Source organism: Rhinopithecus roxellana, chromosome 15 (assembly GCF_007565055.1).
Source record: "Rhinopithecus roxellana isolate Shanxi Qingling chromosome 15, ASM756505v1, whole genome shotgun sequence".
Taxonomy (NCBI): domain Eukaryota; kingdom Metazoa; phylum Chordata; class Mammalia; order Primates; family Cercopithecidae; genus Rhinopithecus; species Rhinopithecus roxellana.
The window spans coordinates 57,589,365-57,609,381 of record NC_044563.1 but is presented as its reverse complement, the minus strand read 5'-3'; the positions used below and the strand labels follow the sequence as shown (position 1 = coordinate 57,609,381).

The following is a 20,017-nucleotide window of genomic DNA, read 5'->3' as shown; positions in this document are numbered from 1 at the left end:
CCTGGAGGCTTATCTCACTGTCCTTGAGCTCCTATGTCACCAGCTGTCAAGAGGGTGATGTGTCCTGGCCTGGCCTGGGTAGCTATACATTCCACAAGACAGTCTATGCAAGATACACATGTTCTCATAAAACTTTATGAGAACTTTAAAAAAATGCGTTTATTTTTGAGATAGGGTCTTGCTTTGTCACCCAAGCTGGAGTGCAGTGGCATGAACATAGCTCACTGCATCCTTGACCTCCTGGGCTCAAGTGATCCTCCTGCCTCAGCCTCCTGAGTAGCTAGGACTACAGGCACAAGCCACCACACCTGGCTATTTTTTTCTTTTTCTTTTTTTGTAGAGATGGGATTGCCCTGTGTTGCCTAGGCTGATCTCAAACTCCTAGACTCAAGCGATCCTCCCACCTCAGCCTCCCAAAGTGTTGGGATTATAGGCATGAGCCACCGTGCCTGGCCTAAACAACTTTTTGAAAAAGAAGAAATACAGGCTTGTGATGTTTTATTAAAAGTTGTAACAAAGACAGCACTCTGGCCGGGTATGGTGGTTTACGCCTGTAATCCCAGAACTCTGGGAGGACAAGGTGAGCGGATCACTTAAGGCCAGGAGTTTGAGACAAACCTGGCCAACATGGTGAAACCCTGTCTCTACCAAAAATACAAAACTTATCCAGGCGTGGTGGTGCTCACTTGTAGTTCCAGCTACTCAGGAGGTTGAGTTATGAGAATCGCTTGAACCCAGGAGGTAGAGGTTGCAGTGACCCGAGATTGCACCACTGTACTCCAGCCTGGGCAATAGAGCAAGACTCTGTCTCAAAAAAAAAAAAAGACAGCACTCTGATTTCATTTTTATATATTTTGCCAAATGAAAGGAAGGATTACATGGTATATATTCCTGGTATCCAGGCCCAGAGTTTTTCCCTGATTTCCTCTGATCTTTGGGCTAGGTGAGCTGCCTCCTCTGAGTTTTTCTGGCACGCTGTGATTCCCTCACACTGTATTGCTGTTTGCCCTATACAGACTGTAAACTCCCAGAGATGAAGACCATGCTGTGTCCCCATTAATCACATAGAGCCTGGTATACAAGAGGCCTTTAGCAATGTTCATCAAATGAATGAATGAATGAATGAATGAATGAATGAGTGATCTAATTACTAAATACATCTGTGTCAACAAGAAATATATTGGTGTTAAGATTACTTCTTTTTTTGTTTTGTTTTATTTTGTTTTGTGTTTGATACAGGGTCTCACTCTGTTGCCCAGGCTAGAGTGCAATAGCAGGATCTCGGCTCACAGCAACCTCCACCTGCCAGGTTCAAGTGATCCTCCCACCTCAGCCTCCCAAGTAGCTGGGATTACAAGCGTGAGCCACCACACCTGGCTAATGTTTGTATTTTTTAGTAGAGACAGTGTTTCCCCATGTTGGCCAGGCTGGTCTCAAACTCCTGGCCTCAAGCGATCCTCCTGCCTTGGCTTCCCAAAGTGCTGGGATTATAGGCGTAAACCACAGAGCCCGGTCTTAAGATTACTTTAATCTTCTACATCTTAGTTGACCTGTTACCCCGCTTGGAATGTTACCACCAATAAACCTGTAGTATCCCTGAAGGCCAGCCAACTGGTAGGGTTCCTAAGTGGCCCCCAAGGGCTTCCTTTCCTGTGCAGAGGCCTGGCTTCCTTCCCTCCTCTGAGTCTGGGAATCCTGCCTGCACAAAGGTTGATTGCTCATCACCCTGCCCCAATATTGAGCCCTGTCTAGATTTCCCACTCCATGCCCTATCAGAATCATTAGACTCTCTGATGCGATTATTTCTGGGATGAGGCGGGGATGAAGAAGAAGACAGAGGAGGGTCAGCCTTCTACTTCTGACACTTAGGTTCTTTTTTGAGGCATGGAGGCTGAGGTCCTATGGTTCCCACTGCTGGTGGCACCTGACGCCAACATCCCCGACAGTTTTGTCTGGCCTCTCCTTTGGTTAGAAAATGCTTTGGCTGATTGATTATTCTGGCTTCTGGAGAACTGCTTTTGTTCTCAACATGAGGCACCATCCTTAAGGAATAAGGAGTGAGTGTTTTTTTTTGGGTTTTTTTTTTTTTTTTTTTTTAAGTGACATTTAAGATGTTGTAGGTAGGAATGGTGGTTCTAGTCCTTTTTGGAGATTGCCTTTTACATCTTTTTTTTTTTTGAAATGGAGTCTCACTCTGTTTCCCAGGGTGGAGTGCAATGGCACGATCTAGGCTCACTGCAACCTCCGTCTCCTGGGTTCAAGCGATTCTCCTGCCTCAGCTTCCCGAGTAGCTGGGATTACAGGTGCCTGCCACCATGCCCAGCTAATTTTTGTATTTTTAGTAAAGATGGGGTTTCTGCATGCTGGCCAGGCTGGTCTCAAACTCCCAACCTCAGGCGATCTGCCCGCCTCGACCTCCCGAAGTGCTGGGATTATAGGCATGAGCCACCTCACCCGGCCACCTTTCACATTTTAAATAGGGAAACATTACAGATGACTGGAATAAAAAGAGTTAATTTAACATTGCTAAATGCTCCATTTTTTTCAAAATGAAAATATGTTCATTCTTTTCTGATTATAAAAATGATACAGACTCTTGGCCGGGTGCAGTGGCTCATACCTATAATCTCAGCACTTTGGGAGGCTGAGGCGGGTAGATCACCTGAGGTGGGGAGTTTGAGACCAGCCTGACCAACATGGAGAAACCCCATCTCTACTAAAAATACAAAATTAGCTGGGTGTGGTGGTGCATGCCTGTAATCGCAGCTACTCGGGAGGCTGAGGCAGGAGAATCACCTGAACCCGGGAGGCGGAGGTGGCAGTGAGCTGAGATCGTACCATTGCACTCTAGCCTAGGCAACAAGAGTGAAACTCCATCTCAAAAAAATAAATAAATAAAAATGATACAGACTCTTGTTAAAACTTCCAAACACATATAAGAAAAAATAGATACAAAGAAGAAAACAAAAATCAGCCAAATGCTATTGTGTAAAGACAACCACAGTGTTGAGAACATGGGGTTTGGGCACACCTGGGCCGGAAACACATCTTTACCACTTACTTAATTTCTCTGAGCTCCAGTTTCTTCATCTGTACAATAGGGATAATAATTTAAGCTAAATGACATCTATAAAATAGAGATACTAGTAGGTAAGTAATAATACTTTATCGGTCGTTTCAAAGATTAAATGAAAATATTCAAGTAAAAGGCCTAGCATAGTGCCTACACATGTAGTGAATGGTAATTCATAGTGGACACTCTCTGAGGTCTCCTTGTTTCTCAATCCTATATTTTTCCCCTTAAATCTCACTGCTTTTAGTGTAATTACAGCTAAGTTAGGACAGGCGCGGTGGCTAATGCCTGTAATCCCAGAACTTTGGAGACCAAGGCGGATGGATCACCTGAGGTTGGGCGTTCAAGACCAGCCTGGCCAATATGGTGAAACCCCATCTCTACTAAAAATATAAAAATTAGCCAGGTGTGGTGGCAGGTGCCTGTAATCCCAGCTACTCAGGAGGCTGAGGCAGGAGGATTGCTTGAGCCTAGGAGGCAGAGGTTGCAGCAAGCCAAGATCGTGCCACTGCACTCCAGCCTGGGTGAGAGAGCGAGACTCTGTCTCAAAACACCAAACAACCAAACAAACAAAAAAACTAAATCAGTAAACATTTATTAAGAAGCTATTAGATGCTGGTGGTGGTGATGTCATTATTATTGTTACATTAGGATGAGGCTAGTTGTAAAGTCCTACTTACTACCTACTACTTAATTATTTGTTTAAGCAAACCTTGTCTTAGAACTTACATGGAATTGTTTTCTACTCACTCGTCCCATTGACAACACAAAATCAATCTCAAATTTGGGCCCATTTTTGGTGAAGGGATAATTGAATCTAACAGGATTGGCTGAGGATTAAATGAGCCACTCTAGGCAAAGTACTCAAAACACGGTATGTGCCCAATAAATGATAGTTATTATCATCCAAGCAATGTATACAACCTACAACACTCTTCATTTAGGATTTATGGGAGTAAAAGTACAGAGGAGTTCTCTTTTCTGGACTCTTTTCTGGTTTACTTTTGACCCTAAAATGAAGCCTTCAGGCATTATCTAGATAAAATACTAATCTCCTGGACACAGTCCTAGGCTTCTTCACTGGCATTTGCTAGCTGTAGTTCCCTTCCAAATCTAATCAAAGGTCTATACTCCCCACAACCTTCCCTTACCTCCAACACCTGACCCAAAACTTTCAATATTAACTTTTGCCTGGACTCTATGTTGTCATATCATGTGATACTCAACATATCCAATTTGTTACTTGGTTTCTACTGAAAGCAATTCTCACTTGACTGATGTGCACAGGAATCCCAAAATTCTGCAATAAAACATGTTAGAGTTTACTGTACTTATTATTGGTTTTATACGTACAGTTGTAAACTAATAATGAGATAGCAAAACACAGTGTTTAAGATCATGGATGCTGTGGCCAGATTGCCTGGGTTATAATTCTAGCTCTGTTGCTTTGTGACCTTGGGCAAGTTATTTAACCTCTCTGTGACAGAGTCTACTTTTCTGAATAAAGGGAATAACAACATGCTTTACTTTCCAGGGTTGTTATGGAGATTAGATGGGTTAATGTTTGTAAAGCACTTGGAATGGAGCCTGTCATATAGTCAGTGGTATGTAAGTGTTTGTTATACAATAACAGTTGCCATTTATGGAGGCTTAGTTATCTCCCAGGCACAGAGCATGTTACTTTCAACCCTCTCAATCATGCAAGGTAGATACATTATTTACAGTGATGCAGGAGGGCTGGCCGGTACTTGCTTATGAGAGCTGAATGTTAAATTTTCAGAAAGTTTGCAAGTCAGTTAAACAGAGACATTACTAAAAATTAAATTATATAAATGTACAATCAAATTATATTAAACACAAGGCAATAAATATTCAAATTTCATCACTTCCTAAGTATTTTACTACTGTCTATGCTCTTTTCGTTTGTTTGTTTTTTTTTTTAGAGAGACAGGTCTCACTATGTTTCCCAAGCTGGACTCAAACTCCTGGGATCAAGGGATGCTCCTGTCTTTGCCTCCCAAAGTACTGAGATTACAGATGTGAGTCACTGTGCCTGGCCTATCTATGCTCTTTAGGTCATTTATGTTTATTGTGTCTGTATGGTGGAAATAATGGTGTGATACTGTGCAACTCTTCCTAACTCTGCATTCTATGGCATCAATATCTGTAGCTTGAATTTTGCCATGTGGAGCATTTATACCACAGAAGTGCAACCACTTCAGATCAGGGCTTTTTTTATTTAGCAAGTTGGTTATTACACATTTATCTGTACATCGCTGGATATTATTATCTCTTCTTTTAAGATGATAAAAGAGGTTAAATGATTTGCCTAAAGCCACACAGCTAGTAAGTGGTAAAGCTGGGATTCAGGCCCAGATTTTTGTTTGTTTGCTTTCTTGCTTTTTACAAGAAAAATTGTTTCCAAAGCCCATATGCTTTTCATTCAGTTACCCTCCAAATTGGAAAAGGAATAGTCAAACTGGGTAGACCTTAGACACAGAAACAGAAAAGCTATCTCTTTTCTTCCCCCTCCAGCTCTCCTGCCCTTAATGTACACTCTCAACCCCTAGTCTACCCAATCCTGTGCACAGCTGTAGTCATTCCTTTCTAGTCCCATTATCCCAACCCAGACTTAGAGATACCTTTCATTATTTATCTTGATTTGATAATTACTGCCTTGCTTTGCACCACTTTTGCCCATTATCCCTTCTTCCCAGAATTTCCTTTCTATTGTCCAAGGTTAAGATTAAACCCAGTCTTTCTAATACCTCTACCTATTTTCTATTTTCCTAGTTTGAGAAGGCTTGCCACTGTAGTTAAGACTCCGCAAATACCTTTTCCTGTGGCAGCAGCCGGGGTGAGAGGAGCGTGGCTGTCTCCTCTCTCTGCCATGGCATGTGCTCTCCCACTGATATTGGTGTACTCTGAAAAGGGGGAGTCATCTGGCAAAAATGTCACTTTGCCTGCTGTATTCAAGGCTCCTATTCGACCAGATATTGTGAACTTTGTTCATACCAACTTGCGCAAAAACAACAGACAGCCCTACGCTGTCAGTGAATTAGCAGGTCATCAGACCAGTGCTGAGTCTTGGGGTACTGGCAGAGCTGTGGCTCGAATTCCCAGAGTTCCAGGTGGTGGGACTCACCGCTCTGGCAGGGTGCTTTTGGAGACATGTGTTGTGGAGGCCGAATGTCTGCACCAACCAAAACCTGGCACTGTTGGCATTGTAGAGTGAACACAACCCAAAAATGATATGCCATCTGTTCTGCCCTGGCTGCCTCAGCCCTACCAGCACGGGTCATGTCTAAAGGTCATCGTATTGAGGAAGTTCCTGAACTTCCTTTGGTAGTCAAAGATAAAGTTGAAGGTTACAAGAAGACCAAGGAAGCTGTTTTGCTCCTTAAGAAACTTAAAGCCTGGAATGATATCAAAAAGGTCTATGCCTCTCAGTGAATGAGAGCTGGCAAAGGCAAAATGAGAAACCGTCGCCGTATCCAGCGCAGGGGGCCGTGCATCATCTATAATGAGGATAATGGCATCATCAAGGCCTTCAGAAACATCCCTGGAATTACTCTGCTTAATGTAAGCAAACTGAACATTTTGAAGCTTGCTCCTGGTGGGCATGTGGGACGTTTCTGCATCTGGACTGAGAGTGCTTTCCGGAAGTTAGATGAATTGTATGGCACTTTGTGTAAAGCCGCTTCCCTCAAGAGTAATTACAATCTTCCCATGCACAAGATGATTAATACAGATCTTAGCAGAATCTTGAAAAGCCCAGAGATCCAAAGAGCCCTTCGAGCACCACGCAAGAAGATTCATCGCAGAGTCCTAAAGAAGAACCCACTGAAAAATCTGAGAATCATGTTGAAGCTAAACCCATATGCAAAGACCATGCACCGGAATACCATTCTTCGCCAGGCCAGGAATCACAAGCTCCGGGTGGATAAGGCAGCTGCTGCAGCAGCAGCGCTAGAAGCCAAATCAGATGAGAAGGTGGAGGTTGCAGGCAAGAAGCCTGTGGTAGGTAAGAAAGGAAAGAAGGCTGCTGTTGGTGTTAAGAAGCAGAAGAAACCTCTAGTGGGAAAAAAGGCAGCAGCTACCAAGAAATCAGCCCCTGAAAAGAAGCCTGCAGAAAAGAAACCTACTACAGAGGAAAAGAAGCCTGCTGCATAAACTCTTAAATTTGATTATTTCATAAGGGTCACATCATTTTGGACAGCTTCTTTTGAAAAAATACCTGATCATACAGGCAGTGAGAAAAAAAAAAAAAAAAGATTCCTCAAATAATCAATTTCCTTAAACTTTTGATTAATGCAAACATCCATGTAGAAAACTATATATACATATCAAAAGTATATACCTCAAATCATTTTCCAAACTCAACACACCATGCAACCAGCACCAAGATCAAGAACATTACCTTCATCTCAGAAGCCTCCTCATACTCCCTTCCAGTTTCTACCCTACCAAGGGTAACCACTAATCCAGCTAAGTCATTCAACCCTAATATTGGCATGTCCATTGGGTTGGGCTGGGTACTCTAAACAGTGTGGTTGATATAGGAGTTAAGAAGAAATCACTTAGGCAGATAGTAAGAGGATAGGAGTCCACGGTAAGGCTTTTCTTTTTAATGAAAAGCAGCCCCAAATCATTTTATAACAAAGACCAGCCTGTAAAGTCGAGCTGCAGATGTAGACAAGCAAGTTGGGAGCTTGCACGGGTGAATGTGGGCAGGAACTAGGGACTAGACATGTTCAAGATGGCGGCTCCATCATCCCTTCTCTGCTAGTAAGGAGCAGACAAGATGGTGCCAGCCAAGGAGAGTTCATTTGCATCATAAGATTAGGGTGGGGATACCAGCCTTCTCCCTGGGCTATGTAAATGTCACACCTGATCGAAACAATCTGTGAGCCCTACATAAATCAGACACCGCCTCCTCAAGCTGGACTACAAAGTCCAGCGCATCTGCCACCATGATCACTAGGAGACCCCTCTCTCTATATATAAAGAGAACTGTTTCTCTTTCTCTTCTGCCTATTAAACCTCTGCTCCTAAACTCTTTGTGTTAGTGTCCTAAATTTTCTTGGCGCCAGACTACCAACCCCAGGGTATGGTATATAGCCCACACAATGTAGCCACTTCACTGTCATCTGCTCCATTTGGCATAGGGATAGTATCAAGACTCTTCCCTGGCCAATTATCTTGACTTACTTCCCACTCCTGTGGAGCACTGACAAGAGGCCTGAGTTCTGATCCCACAGCAACCACCTAATAATCCTGGAAAAATCTACTTCTCTCTAAGCCTCAACAGTCTAGTCTCTAAAATATGGACAATGGCCAGGTGCAGTGGCTCACACCTGTAATCCCAGCACTTTGGGAGGCAGAGGTGGGCAGATCACTTGAGGTCAGAAATTCAAGACCAGCCTGGCCAACAAGGCAAAACCCCCTCTCTACTAAAAATACAGTTTGGTGTGGTGGTGCATGCCTGCAATCCCAGCTACTCAGGAGGTGGAGGCATGAGAATCGCATGAACCTGTGAGGCAGAGAGATTGCAGTGAGTGAAGATCGTGCCACTGCACTCCAGCCTGGGCGACAGAGCGAGACGCCATCTCAAAAAATAAAACAAAATAAATTAATAGGCCGGCCATGGTGGCATGAGCCTGTAATCCCAGCACTTTGGGAGGCGGAGGCGGGTGGACTGCCTGAGGTTGGGAGTTCAAGACCAGCCTGACCAACATGGAGAAACCTGTCTCTACTAAAAATACAAAATAAGGCACATGTATACATATGTAACAAACCTGCAGGTTGTGCACATGTACCCTAGAACTTAAAGTATAAAAAAAAAGTTACAATTTTTAGGTACAAGAATATTTGTATTTTAGATGTTGAAACATACACAAAATAAAATAAAATAAAAATAAAAATACAAAATTAGCTGGGCATGGTGGTGCAGGCCTGTAATCCCAGCTACTCGGGAAGCTGAGGCCCGAGAATCGCTTGAACCCAGGAGGTGGAGGTTGCGGTGAGCCGAGATTGCGCCATTGCACTCCAGCCTGGGCAACAGGAGCAAAATTTCATCTCAAATAAATAAATAAATAAATAATTAAATAAATAAATAAATAAATAAAATATGGACAATATAATGCATTTGCAGCATTGCTATGAGGACTAAATGAAATATTGCTCTCAAAGTACCTGGTACAGTGTGTCTGGTATATAATAATGTAATAGTCAATGATTATAGATTTTATTGTGTGCAGGTACTGCGTGAGGGTTTTAGGTATATTACCTCATTTATAATTGGCCAAATAGAATTATTTGATTTTCTCATCTGCTTCCAGTTTTTCATGTCTCAGTCAAGGGCATCACCACTTACCTAAAGATTTATGTTCCATATCTAGGTATTTTCCTTGATTCCTGTTTTTTCCACACTCCACTCATCTAATTCATCAGCAGGTTTTGCCGACTAGCAGAAAACTCAAGTCACTCAGTTCTCTCAATTTCCACTATCACTACTCTATTTTTAAAAATGTATTGGCTGGGCACGGTGGCTTACGTCTGTAATCCCAGCACTTTGGGAGGCCGACGCGGGTGGATCACCTGAGGTTAGGAGTTCAATACCAGCCTGGCCAACATGGCGAAACCCTGTCTCTACTAAAAATCCAAAAAATTAGCTGGGCGTGGTGGTGGGCACCAGTAATCCCAGCAACTTGGGAGGCAGAGGCAGGAGAATCACTTGAACCCAGGAGGCAGAGGTTGCAGTGAGCCGAGATTGCGCCATTGCACTCCAACCTGGGGAACAGGAGCAAAACTCCATCTCAAAAAAAAAAAAAATTACTATTTTTTGAGACAGGGTCTCACCCTGTCACCCAGGCTGTATGCAGTGGCGTTATCAAGTGCTCACTGCAGCCTGTACCTCCTGGGCTCAATCCATCCTCCCACTTCAGAGCTGGGACCACAGACCACAGGCTTGCACCACCACCATGGCTTTTTTTTTTTTTTTTTTTTTTTTAGTAGAGACGGAGTTTCACTATGTTGCTGAGGCTGGTCTCGAAATCTTGGGGCTCAAGTGATCCCCTTGCCTCGGCCTCCCAAAGCGCTGGGATTGTAGGTGTGACCTACTGTGTCCGGTACTGCTACCCTACTTTATTTATTTATTTTGAGAGGGGGTCTCACTCTGTTTCCCAGGCTAGAGTGCAGTGGCATGATCTCAGCTCACTGCAGCCTCTGTCTCCCAGGTTCAAGTGATTCTCCTGCCTCAGCCTCCCAAGTAGCTGGGATTATAGGCATGTGCCACCACACCTGGCTAATTTTTGTATTTTTAGTAGAGACAGGGTTTCGCCATGTTGGCCAGGCTGGTCTCAAACTCCTGACCTCAGGTGATAAGCCTGCCTCGGCCTCCCAAAGTGCTGGGATTACAGGTGTGAGCCACTGTGCCGAGCCATTTTATTTTATTTTTAGACTGAGTCTCCCTCTGTTTCCCAAGCTGAAGTGCAGTGGCATGATCTTGGCTCACTGCAACCTCCACCTCCTGGATTCAAGACATTCTCCTGCCTCAGCCCCGCGAGTAGCTGGGACTATAGGCATGTGGCACCATGCCCAGCTAATTTTTATATTTTTAGTAGAGACAGGAGTTCACTATGTTGGCCAGGCAGGTCTCGAACTCCTGACCTCAGGTGATTCATTCCCCTCGGCCTCCCAAAGTGCTGGGATTACAGGCGTTAGTCACCGCACCCGGTCTGCTCCCCTAATTTTAAACCACCACTATCCTTCACTTAAATATCTCAGAATGTAAGCTACATGTGAACAGGCTCGGTTTATTATTGTTCATAGCTGCAGCCCCAGCACTTCAGCACTCAGAATAGTATCTGGCCTTTTTCAGGATTTTGCTGTGCTTTGAATGAATGCATGTTGCAACAAGCCTCTGAAATAGGTACTGTTATTATTCCCATTTTATAGATAAGGAAATAGGCTCCTAGTGGCTAAGGAATTACCTAAGTTTACACAACAAACTGCAAAACGAGGATTCAAACCCAGTAAGTCTGATTCACTTATGCACTACAGCTGCGGTACTGAACTGCACCAGCTTATGCTGAAGTCAATTATTAAAGATTTTTGGGGGGTGATACTAGGAGAAATTTGAGTTGAAATTCCACAACCTGATAACTTTTCTCCAAGTTTTCCTGAGAACACAGCTCATGCACCTCTTCACATTCTCCTAGGCACAACTATTTGGTTTCTCCCAAGTGTCCCTCACCCGCCTCTTCTCCTAATAATCCAGAGATAATGAACTCTTTTCCAGCAAATTCTCCTGCCTCTATCCGAAACACTCAGCCTCTCCTCATCCCCTCTGGAAAAACCTTCCCTAATTTCTCAACTCTGAGGGATTGTAACAGGCAGTACTTTTCCCCAGTTGGCAGCACTACTAAAATTACTTGTTTTCAATAGTTCCTTTTTATCCAGGCTTTCCCGGGTTTCATCACCCGCAGCCAACCTCGGTAGGGAAATATTATATCCAATGACATCTGTTGAGAGACCATATTCACTCATGTTTATTACAGTATAATAATAATAATTGTTCTATTTTATCGTTAGTTATTTTTGTTAATCTCTTACTGTGCCTAATTTATAAATTAAACTTTAACACAAGCACGTAGGTATAGGAAAAAACTAGCCAGGAGGCCCCGCACTTCGCTGTTTCATACTAGCTCTGCCTACTTCAGTCTGCGCCGTCTGCATAACTAGTTTGACTCACAGAGGGCCGCCGTAGTGCGTCGCTTCCGTTGCCGGGGAAACGACCCGGGACCTGGGAGGGAGCAAAGACGTTTCCCGCCGGCGGGAGCTGTGTCTGTGGTTGAGAAAGGGGCTAGAGGCGGGTCCCAGCGCTGCCGCACCATGGCGGACCAGCTTTATCTGGAAAATATAGACGAGTTCGTCACGGACCAAAACAAGATCGTGAGCAGCTACTACTGGGGAACGCGGGCGTGCGACTGGGGTCCTGGGCCCTGCTGGGGCGGCGGGAGCCTTGACCCTCTCTCTGCGGTGGCTTCGTGGGGAGCAGGGGGAGACAGGTCCCCACGAGGGGACCTGGGCGAGCTCTGTGCCCCAGGGCGAGCGAGGACTCGTCGGGAAGGTCCTCCGGCACACACGGAAGTCCGCGTCCCTTGGGTGGGCGTGCTCTGAACAGAGCCTGGGGCTGGAGCCGCGGAGACCGGGCGCGGAGGGAGGGCCGTTGGCTGAGTATTTCTAAGGCGTCCCTACACCTATCTTTTAAGGTGGTTGGCGTTTAAAGTTTTACGTTTATAGTTGAGGAAATCGTGTCTTAACTGTGTTAAGTTACAAGTTGTGTAACCTCCAGATACTGTTTCCTCTTCCTGGAAACTTAAGCATTGATAGAGGTTTGACCCGCCTCACAGGGGTGCGGTAAAGATCAAGCGAGATGATGGATGTGAGTGCACTTTTCAAACCTTGATGATCGAGTGCATGCTGTGTGCCAAGGCACTTTAATCTTTACAGTGACCTCCCCGCAACCTACCCCAGGTCGGTGGTGGTATCCTTAGATGAGGAAATTGAATCTGAGGGGCCAAATAACTTGTTTATTTCCGGTTGGTAAAGAATAGGCAATTTTTCAGTCTACGTCTGTCCTCTTACTAATGCTTTCTTCTACATCACACTGCCTTTGCCTAACCTGTGCAAGTCTTCTAACTATTGGAAGCTTGACATTTGGAATTGGAAGAGACTTTGAGAGAAGAGAGTGCAGGCATCCTGGGTCTAAGAGGGATGAAGGCTTGATGCTGGTAGTTCCCAATCTGATCTCTTATAAAAATATTTACCCACTTTGTTCATTTCCTGACCCCTGCACCACCTGCCCCCTTTAATGTTTGCATGGGTGTAACTTTCTTTAGAAGTTTCTGAGACATCACACTTTAAAGTCATCTAGCTTCTGCATGAGTTTTAGGATGGGTTTGGCTGGTGGTCCCAAAAAAAAAGACATCATGAGGAAAGGGCCTAAGTAAAACAAGGAATGTGAGGAAAATGAGAGCTTTTTCTGTTAGGTATGTTCAACCTGTCTTTTTAGATTATTTTTCATTAGTTCATGAAACAAACTTACTAGCATTTTTAAGATAAATAACTTGGTCCTGCCTACCCAGATAGATAGTTCTTGGCAAAGCTGCAGTGGCATTTGTTGTAATTTATAAGGCATAACCATCTAAGAATAGGAATCTTTAGGAACAGACCCTCGGGACTGATCCGCACTCTGGAGTCATCTAATAAAACATTTGAAAATTTTTTTCTTCTTACAGGTGACATACAAATGGCTGAGCTATACCCTAGGGGTTCATGTTAACCAGGCCAAACAGTAAGTCCAATTTACTACCAATTTTAATCACATTGGAGTTTTTTGTTTTGTTTTTTTTTGTGCTTTGCTTTTAACTCTACAGATAGCCTATAGATTAGAGCTAATTTTCTGGGTAAATGAAAATAATACTCTTTTTACTACCTTTTGTCTTGTTTAAAATATTGGTGGACTTGTATTAGGTTGGTGCAAAAATAATCGTGGTTTTTGCCATTACTTTTGCAGCAACCTAAATGTATAAAGGTATGATGGTAAATTTATTGGATTTATTTGCAGCCTTGGGCTCTGGTTAACATCACTTTGTTAATTCAAATTTATTAAATGGCCTGCCCAGTTCTGTTTACATCTCGGATTTGTATGTTTGTTTCTTACATCTTCACTATGTTTTCACATGTTCTTCTTAGGCTCATGTGATGGGAGAACTATTTAAGTGAAACTGAAAAGAATATGTTTAGGCTGGTGCAGAACATTATTGTTCTTGAATTTTGCCATATCACCTTTTCTTACTGAAACCTTGATCCAGTTTGAAACCAGAGGGGAAAAGGCAAGCTTTTGAAATAACTTTAGAATGTTTTGACCTGCATAGGTGCCAGTATCATCTATGTCCCAAAAGGGGGAATTAGTAAACAGGTTGAGGACACAAATATTGGGTTAATTGCTCATTTAGTTTGTTTTATTCCTAAGGATGGTCTGAGTTTTCTCTATTCTTGAGTCGTACGAACTTTTTTTTTTCCGTTTTCTTTTTTTTGAGGCAGAGCCTTGCTCTGTCACCCAGGCTGGAGTGCAGAGGCGTGCTCTCAGCTCACTGCAACCTCTGCCTCCCAGGTTCAAGCAATTCTCCTGCCTCAGTCTCCCAAGTAGCTGGGATTACAGGCGCCCACCACCACACCCAGATAATTTTTATATTTTTAGTAGAGATGGGATTTCACTATGTTGGCCAGGCTAATCTCAAACTGCTAACTTCAAATGATCCGCCTGCCAAAGCCTCCCAAATTGCTGGGATTACAGGTGTGAGCCACCATGCCTGAAGGAGCCATAGGAACTTTCTTTGAGCCTTAAGAACATTCCACAAGTCTTAGAAAGTTCCTAGTCTCTAGAATGGGTTGCTTTGACTCTATCTGAGTTAGTGTTAGGCAGGTTTAGGAGTCTGATTTTGGTGGTGATGGTTAGGCTTTCAAACCTGAAAGTCTTAGCCTAGGGATAGATTGGGACTAGTTTTGACTGAGATTGCCCAAGAGCAGCTGGCCCAAACCCAAGAGGTTCAGTTAACTTTGGGAATGGATACCTATGGGTTATTGTTCGTTGTGGTTATGGATGTTTAAAGTGAAATTAGGCAACTATTACTAAGCCTATTGGGATATAAAGTTGTATACTGTGAACTAGAGTTCCCTAAAGGTGAAATGAAGATGCCTGCAATTTTACTGTAGCTACCTGATTACCTCTAATTTTTGTAGCATTAATGCACTGTCTAGCTCCTGCCTATCTACCCAACTTCATCTCATACCACTTCTACCTCACTTACTATATTCTAGCCATATTTGCCTTTCTGTTCTCCAAATATGCCAAGCTTATTCTCACTTTAGGATTCCTCTGCCTGGAATGCTCTTTCAGCTGTCCTCGTCCTTCAGATTTCAGCTCAGATTTTATATGTTACCACTTGTAAGGAATCTTACTAATCCTCTATTTCAAGTATCCCCACCCCTCCCCAACTCTGTCATATCATTCTGTTAATTTCTTTAGTAATTCTCCCTTTAAAAAGTTTATTGAGATATAATTCACCAATTTAAGGTGTATAATTCAGTAGTTTTTAGTATATTCACAGAGTTGTGTAACCATCACCACAGTTTTATAACATATTCGTCACTCTAAAAAGAAACTACCCACTATCACTCACTCACCATTTCTCCCCTACCTCTATGCCCTCAGCCCTAGACAACCACTAATCTTTCTGCCTATAGATTTGCCTGTTCTGAATATGTCATATAAATGCAATCATATATAGTCTTATAATGTCTGTTTTTTTTTCACTTAGGATGCATCACTACTTAATTTGTTCTTATGGCTAAATAATATCCCATTATATAATTTATTAGTTTCCAAGGGCTGCCGTAACAATATACTACAAATTGGGTGGCTTAAGACAACAGATATTTAATATCTTATAGTACTGGAGGCTAGAAGTAAAAATCAAGGTGTTGGCAGGGCTGTGTGCTGTCTCTGAAATCTATAGGAAAGAATCTCATTCTTTACTTTTTCTCACCTTTGGTGGTTTGCTGGCAATCATTGGCATTTCTTGGCTTGTAGCTGTGTAATTCCAATCTCTGCCTTCATTGTCATGGCATTCTCCCTGTGTATCTGTATCTTTGCATGTGTATCTTATATGAACACCAGTCATATTGAATTACGAATCCACCCTACTCCAATATGACCTCGTCTTAACTAATTACATGTGCAATAACTCTATTTCTAAATAAGGTCACATTTTAAGGTATTGGGGGTTAGGGCTTCACCATATCTTTTTGGAGATGTGATTCAGTCTCCAAATATATATGGATACAACAAATTTTGTTTATTCATCATTAATAGACATTTGGGTTATTTCCATATTTTGACTGCTATGAATGATGCTGTTATGAACATTCATGTATAAAACATTCATGTATAAGTGTTTATATGAACATATATTTTCAGTTATCTTGGGTATATGTATTAGTCCCTTCTCATGCTGCTATGAAGACATATGTGAGATTGAATTTATAAAGACGAGGTTTAATTGACTCACAGTTCTGCATGGCTGGGGAGGCCTCAGGAGACTTGGCGGAAGGCATCTTTTCACAGGTTGGCAGGAGAGAGAATGAGTGTTGAGCGAAGTGGGAAGCCCCTTGTAAAACCATCAGATCTCGTGAGAACTCACTATCATGATAAGAGGTTGGGGGAACTGCCCCCATAATTCAGTTACCTCCACCTGGTCCTGTCTTTGACACGTGGGGATTATTACAATTCAAGTTGAGATCTGGGTGGGGACACAGCCAAACCATATCAGTATCTATACCTAGGATTGGAATTGCTGGGTTATGAGATAATTCTGTGTTTAACATTTTGAGGAACTGACAAACTATTTTTCAAAATGGCTGCACTGTCTTACCGTCCTAACAGTATATGAGTATTTCAGTTTCTCCACATTCTGGTCAACACTAACGCTTTTTTTTTCCCTTAGACTTCTTGTGGAGGAACTTTTTTTTTTTTTTTTTTTGAGATGGGGTTTCACTATGTTGCCCAGGCTGGATTTGAACTCAAGGATCCTCCCGCCTCAGCTTCCCAAGTAGCTCTACGGGTGTACGTCACCACACCTGGCTAAAACTTTTTGTTATGTCTTATTTTAACCACCCAAGTGGATGTGAAGTGGTATCTCATAAATGATGTTGATTTGCATTTTCCTAATGACTAATGATGCTGTTTTCATATGCGTCTTGGCCATTTGTATATCTTTGGAGAAATGATATTCAAAATTTTGCCCATTTCTGTCATTGGGTATTTTTGGTTGTTTTTGAGTTTTAAGAGTTCTTTATATGTTCTGAAGATAAGACCCCGATTGAAAAATGATTTGCAAAAATTTTCTACCATTCTGTGGATTGTCTTTGTACTTTCTTGATGGTGTGCTTTGAAGTGCAGACATTTTTTGTTGTTGTTGTTTGAGACAGAATGTCACTCTGTTGCCCAAGCTGGAGTGCAGTGGTGTGATCTCAGCCCACTTCTGCCTTGACTTCCCTGGGCTCAGGTGATTTTCCCACCTCAGCCTCCCAAGTAGCCAGGACTACAGGTGCATGCCACCACACTCAGCTAATTTTTTTATTTTTTGTAGAGATGGAGTCTCACCATGTTTCACAGGCTGGTCCCAGGCTGGTCTTGAACTCCTAGGCTCAAGCCCCTGCCTTGGCCTCCCAAAGTGCTGGGATTACAGACATGAGCCACCATGCCTGGCCAATGGAAGTTTTTATTGCTGATGAAGTCCAATTTATTTATTTTTCCTTTTGTTGCTTATGCTTTTTTAAGTTTAAATTTTAAAAGGATTAATTTTTTTTTATCTTATTATTATTTTTTTTAGTAGAAACGAGATCTCGCTATGTTGCCCAGGCTGGTCTCAAACTCCTGACCTCAAGTGATCCTCCCACCTTGGCCTCCTAAAATGCTGGAATTACAGATATGAGCCACTGTGCCTGGCCTAAGAAGTTTTTTTTTGTTTTTTTTTTTTGTTTTTTTTTTTTTTTTGAGACAGAAGCCTTGCTCTGTCCCCTAGGGCTGGAGTCCAATGGTGTGATCTCGGCTCACTGCAACCTCCGCCTCCCTGGTTCAAGTCATTCTCCTGCCTCAGCCTCCCAGGTAGCTGGGACTACAGGCATGTGCCACTACGCCTGGCCAATTTTATTGTATTTTTAGTAGAGATGGGGTTTCACCATGCTGGCCAGGCTGGTCTCGAACTCCTGACCTCAAGTGATATGCTCGCCTTGGCTTCCTAAAGTGCTGGGATTACAGACGTGAGCTATTGTGCCCAGCCAAGATTTTTTAAATTGACAAGTTAAGTTGTATGTATTTATTGTGTACAACATTATATTTTGAAGTATATGTACATTGTGGAATAGTTAAATCTAGCTAATAAATGTATTACATCACACAGTTATTTTGGTGGTAAAAACATTTAATGTCTACCATCTTTGCATTTTTCAAGAATATAATATATCATCATTAACTATAGTCACCATGCTATACAGTAGAGCTCTTGAACTTATTCCTGTCTAACTGTAATTATGTATCCTTTGAACGACATCTCCCCATTCCCCCTTCGCTAACCACCTCAGCCTATGGAAAGAAAATTCTGCTTTCTACTTCTGTGAGATCAACTTTTACAGATTCCACAAATGAGTGAGATCATGTGGTATTTGTCTGTGTCTGGCTTATTTCAGTTAACATAGTCTCTTCCAGGTTCATCCATTTTGTTGCAAATGATAGGATTTTATTCATTTTTATGGCTGAATAGTATTCCATTGTGTATATACACTCTATTTCCTTTATGCATTTATCTGTTAATGGACATAGGTTGATTCCATATCTTGGCTATTGTAAATAGTGCTGCAATAAGCATGTGAGTGCAAATATCTCTGACATACTGATTTCATTTCCTTTGGATGTATATCCGTAGTGGGACTGCTGGATCATACAGTAGCTCTATTTTTGATATTTTGAGGAACCTCCATACCGTTTTACACAATAGCTATATTAATTTACATTCCCACCAACAGTGTATAAGCATTCTCTTTTCTCCATACCCTTGCTGTGTTTTCTTTTTGATGTGTTGCATATGCTTCTGACATAGTATCTAAGAAGGCTTTGCCTAACCCAGGGTTGTGAAGATTTACTCCTGTGCTTTTTTTCTAAGATTTTTTTCTAAGATTTCTTAGTTTTTGCACTTACATTTAATTCTGCAATCCACTTAGAGTTTTAAAAAAATCATTGTTATCGGCTGGGCACGGTGGCTCAAGCCTGTAATCCCAGCACTTTGGGAGGCCCAGACGGGCGGATCACGAGGTCAGGAGATCGAGACCATCCTGGCTAACACGGTGAAACCCCGTCGCTACTAAAAAAAAATACAAAAAACTAGCCGGGCGCAGTGGTGGGCGCCTGTAGTCCCAGCTACTCGGGAGGCTCAGGCAGGAGAATGGCGTAAACCCGGGAGGCGGAGCTTGTAGTGAGCTGAGATCCAGCCACTGCACTCCAGCCCGGGCAATAGAGCGAGACTCCGTCTCAAAAAAAAAAAAAAAAAAAAAAAAAATCGTTGTTATCACTATATTTAAGTTTTCTACAGATCATGTGCTTGTTAACATCATTATTATTATTGTTTTGAGACAGCGTTTCACTCTGTTGCCCAGATGGAAATGCAGTGGCGCAATTTTGGCTCACTGCAACTTTGGCCTCCCAGGCTCAAGTGATTCTCCCTCCTCAGCCTCCCGACTAGCTGGACCTACAGGCACACGCCACCACACCTGGCTACTTTTTGTATTTTTTGTAGAGATGGGGTTTCACTGTGTTGCACAGGCTGGTCTCGAACTCCCAGGCTGAAGCCATCCTCCTGCCTTGTCCTCCAAAGTGCTGGGATTGCAGGTATGAGCCACTGCACCTGGCCATGTACTTGTTAACATTAGAAATGCTTCAGGCAGGTGGGTGTGGTGACTCAGTTGTATTAGTCCCAACACTTGAGGAGGCTGAGGTGGGAGAATTGCTTGAGCCCAGGAGTTCAAGGCGAGCCTGGGCAACATAGTGAGACCCCCATCTTTATAAAAAGGTTTTTTAAAACATAAGTTGGGTGTGGTGGCATGCACCTGTAGTCTTAGCTACTTGGAAGGCTGAGGCAGGAGAATTGTCTGAGCCCAGGAGTTTAAGGCTGCAGTGAGCTATGATCCCACCTGGGTGACAGAGCAAGACCCTGTCTCTAAAACAGAAAGGGAGAGAGAAAAAAGGAAGGAAAGAAAGAAAAAGAAATGCTTTAGTCATTATAGTAAGACTATACTAAAGCTTTCAGATTAGGTGTTAGT

General features: G+C 42.8%; 1 protein-coding gene and 1 pseudogene across 4 annotated transcripts in view; both read left to right on the top strand.

Annotated features, from left to right (window-relative positions):
• Positions 1-5,913: 5,913 nt before the first annotated feature.
• LOC104665115 lies at positions 5,914-7,327 on the top strand (annotated as a pseudogene). The gene has a single exon (XR_748371.2). The product of XR_748371.2 is annotated as a 60S ribosomal protein L4 pseudogene (transcript).
• Positions 7,328-11,845: 4,518 nt separating this feature from the next.
• POLD3 (DNA polymerase delta 3, accessory subunit) overlaps positions 11,846-20,017 on the top strand; it is a 54,274-nt gene continuing 46,102 nt past the window's right edge. The window contains exons 1-2 of one of the 3 annotated variants that reach the window (XM_010366820.2): positions 11,846-12,028; positions 13,378-13,433. In XM_010366820.2, coding sequence (XP_010365122.1) covers positions 11,969-12,028; positions 13,378-13,433 — 116 coding nt within the window. In that variant the 5' untranslated portion in view covers positions 11,846-11,968. Of the gene's footprint in view, positions 12,349-12,377; positions 12,614-13,377; positions 13,434-20,017 lie in introns of those variants that run through there. The other 2 variants (XM_030918391.1, XM_030918392.1) reach the window with 2 other exon arrangements.